Source organism: Xenia sp. Carnegie-2017, unplaced genomic scaffold (genome assembly GCF_021976095.1).
Source record: "Xenia sp. Carnegie-2017 unplaced genomic scaffold, XeniaSp_v1 HiC_scaffold_21, whole genome shotgun sequence".
In the NCBI taxonomy this organism is placed as follows: Eukaryota; Metazoa; Cnidaria; class Anthozoa; order Malacalcyonacea; family Xeniidae; genus Xenia; species Xenia sp. Carnegie-2017.
The window spans coordinates 4,749,009-4,763,655 of NW_025813484.1; the positions used below are offsets into that span (position 1 = coordinate 4,749,009).

The 14,647-nt window shown below is 35.1% G+C and overlaps 1 protein-coding gene across 1 annotated transcript; it reads left to right on the top strand.

Moving 5' to 3' along the window:
* Positions 1-679: 679 nt before the first annotated feature.
* On the top strand, positions 680-13,196 carry LOC124444683. The gene is made up of 14 exons (XM_046995310.1): positions 680-1,064; positions 1,699-1,827; positions 3,077-3,135; positions 3,831-3,919; positions 4,313-4,491; positions 4,949-5,143; positions 5,388-5,494; positions 7,153-7,259; positions 7,428-7,551; positions 8,249-8,559; positions 9,580-9,645; positions 10,825-11,299; positions 11,413-11,584; positions 11,798-13,196. The coding sequence occupies exons 1-14, from the start codon at positions 996-998 to the stop codon at positions 12,929-12,931; spliced, it is 3,216 nt and encodes a 1,071-aa protein (XP_046851266.1). The 5' UTR covers positions 680-995; the 3' UTR covers positions 12,932-13,196.
* Positions 13,197-14,647: the final 1,451 nt, after the last annotated feature.

Here is a 14,647-nt window from a genome sequence, read left to right on the forward strand (position 1 = left end):
ATGATGCTATTTGAATAACCCAAATGAAAATATTGTGTTATTATCTCTTTCAGCCATCTTGTTTATGGCATATAGAATATAATAGAATGGCTTATATCCGGTGATTTTTCTTGCGTTTCGACTACATTTACTTGTGTTGTGACCATATTTACTTGCGTTGTTTTTATTTTACTTGCGTTATGATTATTTTATCTGTGTTGTTACTTTATTAACTTGTGTTGTGATTATATTTACTTGCGTTGTGATTATTTTACTTGCGTTGTGATTATATTTACTTGTGTTGTGACTATATTTAATTGTGTTGTGACTTTATTTACTTGCGTTGTGATTATTTTACTTGTGTTGTGATTTTATTTACTTGCGTTGTGACTTTATTTACTTGCGTTGTGACTTTATTTACTTGCGTTGTGATTATTTTACTTGCGTTGTGATTATTTTACTTGTGTTGTGATTACATTTACTTGTGTTGTGACTTTTTTTAAGTGATGGCCCTTATGGGCCACCGTACATATCGAATATTCCATATTTGGAAATGTAATTGGCAACATTAGAAAGTAACTTGGCAACCGCCATTTGAAAAGTTAACTGAAATCGACAATAAGTCGTATGACAACCGACATTCTTTATGCTCAAGCGACGATTCTGAATCGAACTAAATAACTGTTTTTCATTGTTATTTTTTTTGTTGTTTTGTACAAATGTGCAATGTGCATCATTATAAATTTACATTTGATTTAGCTTATTTCATTCATTTGGTGCAAATTATGCAATTTTTGTCGATTTTTTAACATTGGTGGATAATATGTGAACTTTTGAACATGCCGACATGAACTTATTTAAAATTCATCTGGCAACATTGGCATTGAGTATCAACTTCCTTCAGCATAGTGAGAGCATACAGTGTTAGCATCTATTGTTTAGAGCATATTACAAAACAAAACTAAACATTTCTTCAGTGTTTGTGTATGAGAAGCGTAAAAACCTAAACCATAAGCATGTTTGCTTCAAACCTTATGTCATTGTTGTCGCTAGTTTTGCTGATATCATTGATTTTTCAATGTAAGGTAATACTTTACGCTTTCTAATTGCATAAGAAATAGGTCAATCCTGCTGAAATTTGTTCGAGGCAATATCATCGTGTTATATTGTTTGTCGAATATCATTTTTTAACTCTTCATGTTCTTACTTCTCCATTTATAAATTATAAACACTCTTATACACCTCAACTAAGGAATCAGATGTCATTGCTAAATTCAAGGAATAATCTCTATTTATAAATTATAAACACTCTTATACGCGTCAACTAAGGTATCTGATATCATTGCTAAATTCAAAGAATAATCTCCATTTATAAATTATAAACACTCTTATACGCGTCAACTAAGGTATCTGATATCATTGCTAAATTCAAGGAATAACATTTGGGTGTTGCCAAGCTTTTGCGTACCTAAGCGTCGCAAAAACATTTAAAGCAAACTAATACTTTGAAATAAATCATCGTTTCTTTATTTCGTATTGAAGTAAACTCGTGAACATATCGGTTCGTTTGTATGAACTAATTGATCTCTGAATATGATATTTTAGCTATTTGAGCTGCGATGTTTTGCACTTTTGACCTATTTTAATACCTAGAACATGTTGTGTCGTCAAGTTTTGATTAGTTAACTTTGCAATTTGGAGGATTACTTTATTTCTTAGGGTAAGGACGATGTTTTTGATCATAATGTCAAGAGAGTTTGGAAAATGGGATATACAGGCAAGAATATAACCATCGCTGTCGTTGATTCTGGATTGAGATTTACTCACAAAGATCTAACTGCAAGCTACGTAAGTGAATTTATGTTATCATGTAATTTCAACGTAACTGATTCCATTGGTTTATGGTAGGTCAGTCTGTGTAAAGCCTAACACACGCAAGGCAACAGCTTTGGCGACATAGATGCCAAGGTTCAAGTTTGCTCATGCGCGAGATTGCCTGTGCGACATTACATAGAGTGGTCAATCATCCTTTGGAAATTTTTTAAAATTCGTTTTCAGGAATGGAAGTTGAAATTTAATTTTATTAAATATACTTTGAATGAAACATTTTGAATTAACCAAGCATGCTTTTGTTAAATCAGTAAATTTTAGCTTTTTGTTTATGTGTGAAATACATCGTATTATGCGTGTGAGCGCGAGACGTAATCCTGAGGAATGTGTCAAACGCATGCGAGAGAGTTGGCATGTATGGTAGCTGATTCGCGTCAGCCAGTCGCTTTGAAAGTAGAACATATTGAAGTTATTCCAAATATTGTAAGCTGTTTAATTGAACGTTTTGACTTTATTTAGCCATCATTAGGACTAAATAAAGTCGAAACGTTGAATTGAAATGCTTACATTATTTGGAGTTACCGTTGTTATGTATTTTACGACATTTTTGAATTTATTGGTCGCTTAACTCACTTATTTTTGACTTCCGAGACTCGACTGACGTGTATCATGTTTACTGTCACAACCATCACACAGAAAAATTTATAGATAATATACATGCAAAACGAGTGGAAGATTAATGAATTCGTACTCGTACAGGAATCATTCAATTTCATACGACTTATCGATTAGGGCAACAAGAACTACAAAAACGAACCTATTAACCTAAATGCATGGAATAAGATTGTGGCCGATTGTCCATGATCTACGTTCTATGGGCTATTAACATGTTGGTGTGTTTCAACTTTAACTTGTTCTCTTTTGCCCACATATTTATTTGTTCTGAGTGTATATTCATCATTCATGTATGTATAGTAGCTGAAATAAAAGCCAAAATGAAGACTTAAGCAGCTCAATGATCGTTGAATAGAACCTTCCAAGTACAAGTTACGCACCAAGCGCGTAATTTGTTACACAGTATAGTGAATATACAGTAGGTCCACTTCGTGTGCAACTGGCCACTGTATATTTAATTTTTAGACGACTTACGCGTTTTATGTTGTTTACGTATTGTGTGATAAAAAAAACAGGCTCTCTGATCTTATTATTCTGTTGTACCAAAAAAAGCACATCTCGTGATTAATTTTTCTTTTCTTACAATACGCAGGATCCCAAGCTGAGTTATGACTTTGCAAATAATGATAAATATATTTCAAATTCTGACGAGTAAGTACAACATCTTGTATTGCAGTCTCAAGCAGTTCTAAATTAACCTTCGTTTTGATAATATTTGATTGCACCAAACAATTAACAATTCTCCCTCAAAATAACTGCAGTTTATTTTGAACTCAAGTAAGCATTTCTTTTTGTTTTACATAAATTCTGTCAATTTTTAGTGAAACCATATTTGTGATAATTTTACTTAGTCAGCTTATCACACTTAAATGCGGAGTGGTTCGCATTCCATTCAGAGCCTTAAACTATGCATAACAACTCTTCTCAACTTGGATAAAATTCTTTTCTGAAAAAACGACAATTTTTTGTATCAATTCTTATTTTGCATAAAGCGTTAGCTGTCGTGAAATGCCACCCTAAAAAATGAAGAACTTAAACTGTCCATATTTTAAAAGGAGCGAGTTGATTTTCCTTGAACTGTTTTGAAAGTTTAGCAGTGACCAGAAGTAAAAGAGCGAGTGAAGTATACCTACTTTTATTAATGAAAGAAGGAAAATGTTGAAGTGTCAATGCAATATATATTTGGAAGTTAGCATTACTCCAATAAACAAATTTAACTTATTGAGGACAACTATGTATTTCCAAATCGTGTTGCCCAATTGCGTGATTTTCATATCATGCAGAACTACAAACTTTTATAGAAAAGATAAATGCCGTGCTTTTATGTAGTGCCTGTATTTTATCAGGTCTGGTACAAATTGTGCTGGAATAATTGCTGGTGCTGTTGGAAACAAAATCTGCGGTGATGGCATTGCTTTTAATGCAAAAATTGCAGGTACTCGCTATTAGTTCGCTTTCATTGTCTTTGTTAGATGCAAACAGTTCATTGATGACGCAAAACAACTGACACTCTGTTTAAAGTAAACGTTTATTCTTAACGTTTTGGCAAGTGTTACATGTTATCATCAGTAGAAATGTTGTGTTTATTTTTTTGGAAGTCGTAATTGATTATAATTATGTCAGTAGAGGTGGAGACGTTACATAAAAAACTTTCTCCTTGATAGCATAAATAAATGATAACAAAAATTGTGGAATCATTCGATAGTCACTTAATCTCGGTCTTTAAAAACTTGCGATAGATCTGACTATGATGATCGTTGTACTTTTTTAAAGTCATCTTCAATCATCTATTTTATTGTTTCCATGCTCTTTGTTTTCTTGATTTCAGGCATTCAAGTAATTTCTTCAAGTTTTCCAAATGACACCGTTCTTGCTCAAGCTATGTTCCCATTTCATGGTCGCGGCATCGATATTTTTTCAAACAGTTGGGGTCCTCCCGATACTGGATTCATAGTCCAAGGTCCAGGCCCTTTGACCGAGCTTGCATTTCAAAATGGTGTAGCAAAGGTATGATTATTAGTTGGGCTTTCTTGTCTGTTTTCGTTGACTAAGCTCAAACAATTATAATTAAACTTTCAATTTACAATTTTCTGAAATGAAATTGTCGAAAAGATTTGATCGACGTGTCCATTTTTAAGCAATGAGTTTGAAATCATTAATTCAATTCGAAACTTGACAAAATTATAAACTATTCAAAAAACAAAGATTGTCATCCAAGAATCTTTCGTTTCATATAATTGAAATATATAATTTTTTTGAGTGCTTTTCCCATCTGTAAAGGAAGAAATGATTAAAATTTCGTTGGATAAACTAATAATGAATGCGTAATTAGGTCGTGCAAACTTATTATGCATACATTATGTTGGCGTCATTTATGAGGCGGAGGTACAATGTACGTGCAACCTCTTTGAGAGTGCCTAATTTTTCAGTTCTTTATTCGTTCGTAATTTTTTGCTTGATCAAGGGACGCAATGGTCGTGGTTCAATCTATGTCTTCTCCTCTGGAAAAGGTGTAGTTTTCGGAGATAACTGCGCTTTCAACGGGTTCGTAAACAATATCCAAACGATTGCTGTTGCTGCTCTTAACAGAAATGGAATGCCGTCGATTAAATCTGAACAATGCAGTGCTGTCATGACAGCTGCTGTTTGTGGAAATTGGGTATGAATAGCTGAGCTTTCGCGTACGATGATAGAAAGCATACGCAAGAACGCTATATAGAACGCTAAAGAAATTTCCTTTGAAGCCTTTTGCAAACTTTATTTTGAATGACTAAAACACATAAACACAATTAATATGAACAATGTGGAAATCTTCTATATGAAAAATATAAATAATATATAATATACCGTATGATGACAATTTTGTTTTATATGATAACAGAATGTTATTTTGTACTATTTAGGTGACTACATCGGCTGCAAACGACAAAGCTTGCACCACCAAATTTGGTGAAACCTCATGCGCTGCTGCTGTGGTGTCCGGAATAATAGCACTTGGTCTTCAAGCGAAGTGTGTACCTAAAACGTTATGTCATATCTTTTTATTAGATCACTCAACATTTACCGCCCTTACGACTTTCAATATAAGTAGTTCACGATAGTGGAGTTATTAAACATACATGTGTAAAAGCTACACCATATGATTAGGTCGCTTTGCTTTTCATTGTTCTGATTTTATTCAACTACATCAATGCATGCGTTAATTATTATTTTTTCAAATGTACTTTTTTACATGCAATCTCTGTCCAAAGGACAATTTGGGGCAACAAACATAGTTATGGTGTGGTAACTTTGATACCTTATAACAAATAAGTTTTTAAGACTTTACTCGACTTGTTAATTATTAGGGGTCGATCGAGGTGCAATAGTTGTTGGAATTTCAAAGTATTATCTCTATTGACTCTATTGGGTTGAAATGTTGAAAAAATCTTATTCTGAAGATGACTACCGCTAAGGTTGTCGAAACGTCACTCAACATCAACAACAACAGTCCATCTCAGGACTATACTAACCTGGACGATCTACATCTACAAACATGTAACGATACTAACGGGTTCTAACCATTTACTTTAATGTTAAGAGAGTCTAAAATGAACGAGTTGTCAATTTTTTGTAGGTTATCTGTAAAACAAGGAATGGGGAATCGGGGAACGGAACTGGAGGAATGGGAAAACCCGGAATCCGTAAAACCCGGAATGAGAAAAGCTGGAATCTGTAAAACCCGGATTGAGAAAAACTGGGATCTGTAAAACCCAGAATGAGGAAAATTGGAATCTGTAAAACCCAGAATGAGAAAAGCCGGAATCTGTAAAACCCAGAATGAGAAAAGCCGGAATCTGTAAAACCCAATTGAGAACTGATTAACAAAGATGTTAGATTAACGGATATCAGTCATTTACCTTTAATTTGATATGGAAGATGAGAAGTTTATATAGGACTAGATAGATTAGTTTGCTAAAAGTGGAATTTTAAAATTTAAAAGTGGTTTACAAAATCCCCATAAAAGGCATTGCGCTTTGCAATCGAAAAAGTTAACTTTTACTCATTCTTTTTACTCGTAATGAACAAGGATCCACTACCGCGGTATTTGATAAAACTATTTGACTGACAGTAGTCCTTACTCAATGGTTAATAGTCAACAGTCCATAGCCCACAATCCAGTCTATAGACCACAGTCCAGTCAAGGTTTCAGCACATGCACTTTTCTCATACCAGGTTTTAAAGATTACGGCTTTTCTCATTCCGGGTTTTACAGATTCCTGTTTTTGTCATTCCAGGTTTTACAGATTCCGGCTTTTCTCATTCCGGGTTTTACAGATTCCGGCTTTTGTCATTCCAGGTTTTACAGATTCTGGCTTTTGTCATTCTGGGTTTTCTTATTTCTCTATTCCATTCCTTTATTTCCCATTCCTTGTTTTACTGATAGCCAATTTTTGTATGGGTATTGGTATTGTTTGCCTAAAAGTGTAACTTGTGGTAACTCAATAGCGATGACATAATACAGCCACTTCACAACTAAGTTAAAGTTCAAAAGCGAACCGCTGCAATTTTGACGTTTTCGTGAAAGACAAAATTACAATCATTGCTTGCCTTTATACACGAAAACTGTTCATGGTTAACGTAATCATGAAGAACTTACCACCGATAATTTAAATGTCGATTTTACAGAAATTCGTTAACTTGGCGAGAGGTTCAGCATCTGATTGTGAGGTCAAGCCGAATGGACAATGTTCATGGGAATGTGAAGAAAACATTGAACAAAGCAGGATTTTTAGGTATAAATGACAAAGATGGGATTTGAATTTTGTACAAAAGCTCATGTCAGACATATGTAATCAGGAAAACATGTTGATATATAGCTGTATATCGTATCTAAATAAATTAATTTACATATGCTGTCAATAATGATGCCAATTCTGCATCATTTTCTTTTTTATCAATAGTGAGCAACCAAGTGGGATTTGGTTCTCTTGATGCCTCATTATTTGTAAAGAATGCCAAAAAATTCAATCAAACACTGCCCTCGCAATTGAAATGTGAAGTTACTGTTTCTTCTGTGCCACTGACGTAAGTTTTTGACATCGATCGATCGTCACTGACGTAAGTTTTTGACATCGATCGATCGTCACTGACGTAAGTTTTTGACATCTATCGATCGTCACTGACGTAAGTTTTTGACATCGATCGATCGTTACTGACGTAAATTTTGACATCGATTGATCGCGACTGACGTAAGTTTTTGACATCTATCGATCGCCACTGACGTAAGTTTTTGACATCTATCGATCGTCACTGACGTAAGTTTTTGATATCGATAGATCGTCACTAACGTAAGTTTTTGACATCGATTGATCGTCACTGACGTAAGTTTTTGACATCGATTGATCGTCACTGACGTAGTTTTTGACATCTATCGATCGTCACTGACGTAAGTTTTTGACATCTATCGATCGTCACTGACGTAAGTTTTTGATATCGATCGATCATCTCTATAATTTAGGACGCATTTTTTTACATTTGATCCCTTTCAGCTACTGCTTACGGCATTGAACGAAAGTTTGTCAACCACTTTTTACTGCTTTATTCACTATAAAAAGTGAAATATTTCATTTCTTTTAAACCAAACGTAGCTACTTGAATCACGATAAATTGGTATGTCGAATGTAATTGTTCCAAAAAACCTTGGAAAATTAACAGCTTCTTTGCGTTGCTTCCGATGAAAGAGGTCACCTGACATTGTAAATTGTAAACATTTACATTTTAGATCTCACACCACGACGTTTAATGTTTCAATCAACAAATTGAACTGCAAAAGTGGGATCATAAACCATCTCGAGCACGTTGTGGCAACGTTTGACGTTGATTATTTTAAACGCGATGTCCTTAGCGCTTATATTCAATCGCCAAGTGGCACTTTGTCAAAAGTCATTAGTGCTCGCTCGATGGATTCCCTTACATCGGCAAGAAGGTTCACTAACTTGAAAACACTAAGTCTTCATTTTTGGGGTGAGCCTTCGTTTGGATCTTGGAAAATTTCTTTAAAAAATGAAATCCCCTTTTTTGGGTTTGGCAAGGGTAAGGAAAGTCTAATTATTATCTTAGCATCGAGTCATCTTGTTTTTTGCACTTATTTTATATTAGATAACTGTAATTTTTCGTTATAAAAATATGTGAGTACGATTGTGCATTTTGTGTAGTTGCAAGATATTACATGATCAGAAAGCAAGTTTTGTGAAAACGCAATTTAAATTGAAAAGTTTCTTGTGTGAAGACGAAAAGTTTCAAAAGAGCTGTGCAATTCCAGAAGATCTATTTCGGTTTCGGTTATTTTAGAAGAAAAAACCTCCCTAACGTTCGGGTTTTTTCAGGAAGAACAATACAAATGTACTTGCTCAATGCAAACGCGTATTTTTGTTTTTCGGAAATATTTCAAGATGGGGCTATTTTTGTGTTGTTTTGAATATGGAAAAAGGAACTTAACTATTTTGCTCTCCGAAATTTAATGGTTATTTTGAAACGTTTCTGCCTGCAATAGGGCTGGCATTTTGCGGCCGTTAAATATTTAAGAAATAGAAAACATTTCTAGAGTTTCTGTAGAGTTATACAAACATACGGCAAAGTTTGAGAGAAACGAGAACTTGCGTGGCAAGCCCGAGTACGAAGTGCGAGTATTTCCAAGCAATTTTGAGTTTCTCCCAAACTTTCACAAGTGTTTATATAATTCAATAGAAATAAGTAAATATTTTTATTTCGTTTATAAAATAGTCTTTAAATAACAATATTTAAAAGATAAATTTATTGCTTTTAATAGCATGTTAAATACATTCAAACCATGCAACATGCGAGATTCTTGCAAGACTGAACTCTCGTGCATTATTGAGTTATACACGTTTTTTCTAGCATTTGACCAATCACCACCCGTGTTTTTAAAGGCTATTTTTAAATCAACATAAAACCGAAACCATCGCTGTTCTTTGGCCAATGAAGTTTTTGTTTCATATAAATGGACCAAAAAGACGATGTTTTCGGTTAACCATACTGATTTAATGAACAAAAAGTTTTCATCTTTCAATGAATTTTTTATTTTTTTGAAAGGTACAATTTATCGATTTCGTCTTTCCCTGTATGGCACGGCAGACGCCCCATTTAACAACACATCAGGTACAAGTGATGAAATCTACATTGTCTGTTTTTCTTTCAAATTAATAACCTCAAACATCCCTGCTTATCTTCAACTTTTCCATGGGTCTAATTTTGTTTTGGGCTTCTTCATCTACAATAAAGTTGATTTTTACAGGGACCACGGAGCTCATTTTTTTTGTTGAGGGGCCATCGACCAGCCGTATTGGTAGCCCCCAGCCTCCCTCTCCCGCTCTGTAGTACCTGCATAAAAGTTAAGAAATCTTTAAATGTGGGTTGCAGTAATTTAGCTTTACTCTTGAGCAAATACAGCTTAATTAAGAGATGGCTCTTGGAGATACCGTTCTGCACTTTAACTTCCCTTCATAAACACCGTTCAGTATGAAATTAGGGGCTTAAATGTCCACGTTTGATATAGACTAGCTGAAGGAAATGCTTCAAACATTTCGCATTTTCCAAATCAAAATTTTCACCCACAAATTTGCTCGTAGCTTGTGGCTTGTGACATACGAAAAGCGCTCAATACCCTCGTGGTAGAGGGAATGATAAATATAAAAAGTATGGAAACTGACTAAAATCTCCTTCGCTTCTGCTCTGAGTTCAGTCAAAAAGAACTGCTCACAGGCGTGATAATAGTTGAACAGGACATATAGGGTTTTTACGGTATAATTAAAGCAAAACAAGTTAAAAGTACTGTCATACATTAATTTTTATCTTAAATTTATCTCCCATAAGCTTTCTAAAATCAAAGCGACATTAACTGAGTTACAACAGTCTTAAAAACGTAATCGTATTTTCCATAATTTTCAACGAACATGCAATATACCCAGGTTTCAACCATTTACTATAACATCTTAGCTTCTAAAACATAAGTTTACTTTTCAAATGCCGAAAACTAGTCGAAATAAAACATATTTAGTCAGTGAACGTCTCCTATTAGTATTAATTAGGAGGAATTATTACTATATAAAACCGAAACGCTATATCTGTGTAGCATTTTTTCTTATTTTTTATAGCATGATCTAAACAACATTTACCGAATCACTGGGAAACAAGTGCAAAAAAATGAACAGTTTTGCATAAATGAAGGATAGGATTTTAGTCTGTTAAAACATAGATTGCATCCATAATTCGCTACTTCTATAATAAGTCATTTCATTTCAAAATTACTCAACAAAGCGCGCTTTTGAATTTGATTAGGTGATAATTGTCAGCAACACAAAAAAGTCCAACTTCTGAAGGCGATGGATCTTATGCTTTCCAAAACTTTCAAGATTCCAATGCTTGGGGATATTGCATTTGACATTGAAGATCTAAGGCAATTTGTCGGAATTAGCTTTGGTAGAAGACGTTGTGCTATCACTCAACTGGAAGTAGCATCTACGAAGGCTTTTGATAAACATGGCCGCCATTTTTCGAGAAAATTTCAATGGTCGAACTTGATCACACTCTACGGCGATGCGATCAGGAATATCGAATACTACGTACATAGTTTTGAGCAGCTAGCAATAACTTATCCATATACGCATGCCCAAGAACAAAGAACATTTGCTAGGAAAGTTCTTGAACCTGATGGAGTTGCAAAATGGCTGTATGACATAAATTTTCTTTTCCTTGGAAGAAGAGGAACACCTTTGACAGCTCATCAACCTCTTATGATCGTCTTCATGAACAGGTAAAACAGCACGAATTTACTCTATGAAACAGAACTTAAAGATTTAACTCACGTTAATGTTTCGTCTTGATTGAAAAGCTTATTAACAGCAGATTACTTTTGTATCGTTGCAGATACAGTAATGAATCATGTCTGCAGCCATATAAAGCTGCTGTTGACAATATTTGGCGACAATTAGTACTTCTTCAACAAATGGGCTTTATGCTGTGGGCCAAGGCACTTGATGTAATGGGAAGGTCATCGATGCATCTTGCAAAACTGTATGATTTACGTACATCTGCTCAGGTGACTTTTTTATTCTTGCTTGTGTACTTGTTAAAGTTTCTGTTCCCATTATTTCTCTCCTACACTTCCGTTAAATTTTATCTTCTGTATCATTATCGCTCTTTTGCTGTAGGGGCCTCTTGTCGTCATTTTTTATCTCATTTTTCTTTTTGTTGTCTATATTACGTCTTTATTACTTTATCTTTGTTCCATGGAACGATTTACAATCTTTAGGTATCGAAATTCATCAGCTCCACGTGCAAATATAGCATTCCTCATTCAGTGACAGTGCAGTGTCGCGGAGGACGATATATACATCCATCATTGGTTATAAAAAATGAGTGCAAAAGGAACTATTATTTGTCAGGACATGTTAAGACGACTTGTTTGAAAAGACAGTCTGAATGCTTGGCATGTTCGTGTTATGCAAATGGCACTGTCTTCACTAGCATTCTAGTCAATGATACACAAAAAAGCGTTAGTACAGGGTTTCAGTGCGCTGATCAAACTGGGCAGTGCAAGTGCAAGCCCAATTATTACGGCAAGAGCTGCGATAAACGCGATTGTATGTGGACATCTTGGTCGAAATGGTCTTCATGTTCCAAGGCATGTGATTACGGGGGCGTTACAAAAAGAGTTAGATCACATAAAGTTGTTCAGGTGGGAAAAGGAAGACCATGCATCGGATCAAATGAAAAAAGCAAGCCTTGTTTCCTTGGTTGCTGTAGCGGACAGTTTCACTGTTCCAACACAAAAAAATGCATACCTCAAAGTTACCGATGCAATTACAGACGTTATCAGTGCGGGGATAACCAAGATGAATTGTCTTGTCGCGAATCATGTACTTCTCGCCACACACCCTTCAATTCAGATGGTGGTGGTAGTATGTTTTATCTTGATCGCCATCACCTGAACTGCGGAGGCAGCGGTAACGTCATGCAATCATTTAGGTTCAATCGAAATCAAAACCACCAATTCAGATATACCTATACATGCTGCAGGCTCACTAAAACAGTGTGTTCTAACTCTACCAGACGAAATGGATACACCTTTGCAGGCAATGGTGATACTCGTTATTTGGACAGACAAACAGTTTCATGTGGCAGTAACGGGCTTCTATCGAGCTTTCGCTTAGAAAGAAGAAACGGAGATGTGAGATATAGTTACAACTGCTGTTTTTTTTCTGGCTTTAAATCTTCTTGTTATAATAGGTATACTGCATTTAGCGATGAAGGAAGTGGTAGAAATTACTATCTGGACAGGCATCATATTCAATGCCCAAACAGATATTTTCTAACATATTTCAGATTGACGCGATCTCCCCCTAATTATGGGTATCACTATCGTTGTTGTCAAATTCGTGGCTGAATGGGATTTTTTAAGATGGCTTGTAATGTTTTACAAGGAACTAAATTATATTTCTTTAATTCAATATTCGACGACGTCCAATGAAAAATTACAATCAGTAGGAAATTACAGAAGTAGGAAAGGTAGGAAAGGTAGGGCTCTTGCTGCTGTATGTCTGTTTCATTTTCCCAAATTATCAACAAAAATTTTGGTACAGGTAGTTTTGACATTTATCGTCTTGATAATTCTTTTCGTGTATTATTACATTTTCTACTTTACACTATCATATGACGTTTTACTCAATTGGTGGATTGCAACCATCTCCCTGGGAGTACGAGAACAATGGAATGCTCACCATGTTGGATGAAATTTGCATTGTAAATAAAGAAAATCTTTTGTTGAAATCATTCAACATGGCGGCTATGACGTAGCTTGCAAACTATAAATTGCGTAAGGTAAAAAAACCCATGAAATACAAGCTTTATAAGATATCAGCCCTACCCCCCTCGCCTTCAACAGGCCTGTATCAACAGCGTATAATAAATAAGGATCACGTTTAAGTCAAGCTTTTTCCAAAACTATTCAAATGACAAAACTCCTTGTTTAAAATTTATTTAGTGTTCGCATTAAGTTCGATTCGCATGGGAAAATCGACCTAGGCCTAATAGCCTGGAGGCCGTTCTTAAAAAAAACACGTTCGATGGAAATTTATAGTAGAATCAAGAAACAGAGCTTAAAATTACCGTCTTGTGATCCGCTTTAAGAATATCGCTGTTTCCAGCTCAAATATAATCTCAATTCGTGTAAAGGAGGTTTTAATTGTGGCATTTTCTATCCTCAACGTGATAACGAAGCTGAGTTGAAAAAACGTTTTAAAATCCTGGAAAGAAAGTTTTTCAGGCTATGTAAGTGCAATTATAACTATTAGACTATGAAAGTATTTATATTTGCCAAATGAAAGTTATAGGTTTTTCACTTTGCTTGAAGGATTGATCACGTGACTCGATAACTTATTCGATACTTGGTTTTTTGGCAATTTTTACTTTCTAAAAGCAATTATTAATTTTTCTGATCTCTTCAGTGGGTAATGTTCTAAGTTGGTCTACCAACTTTCTAACGTAAGCCGTCCTTTGTCTGTAGTCAGTACCGTAAAGAATGCATTTTGCCGAGTCCCAATCAATGTTGTGTTTGTCGGTAGTTGTGTGTTGGTTTTACGTACATTGTGGTTCGTAATTTGTGACTGCCATGTTTTACTACAAAGTTAAGAAGAGGAAGAGTTCTCTTTTCCTCGTAATCTTTGGTATGTTTGTGGCTGTAATTGTATGCGGCTGTTCTGTTTGTTAATTTGAGTGTGAAAATATCCATCTTGTCTTCGTGTAGTGTTGTGACTTTATTATCTATTTAGCAGAACTAAAAAGGTAGTACGTGTTGGTAAGTCGCGAGCGTACGTTCTTATATGGTCTGCATTACAAGTTCAGCAACTCTAACAGAAACGGGTAAGCCATTGCTGTTCTGTGTAACTGTTCGTAGTATGTACCGTTGTACTGGAAGTAAGTCCAGGTAAGGCAAAGCTCCAGTAGCTCAATAATGTCTTCTGTCGGTAGTAGAGTACGCCCTTTGTGTTTGTAATGAAAGTTTTCGTACAAGTCAGTGAGTGATCATAGAGAATACTTGAGGACAGCGACTTCACATCAAAAGACACTAGTGTGTTGTTGTCGGACTTAAGCCAATTACAAT

Bases quoted from the DNA above. Each gene is read 5' to 3' on its own strand.
- LOC124444683 (XM_046995310.1), top strand. From the start codon at position 996: ATGTTTGCTTCAAACCTTATGTCATTGTTGTCGCTAGTTTTGCTGATA. The intron at 3,920-4,312 runs GTACTCGCTATT...TCTTGATTTCAG, and splicing joins TTTTAATGCAAAAATTGCAG to GCATTCAAGTAATTTCTTCA. The intron at 4,492-4,948 runs GTATGATTATTA...TGCTTGATCAAG, and splicing joins TTCAAAATGGTGTAGCAAAG to GGACGCAATGGTCGTGGTTC.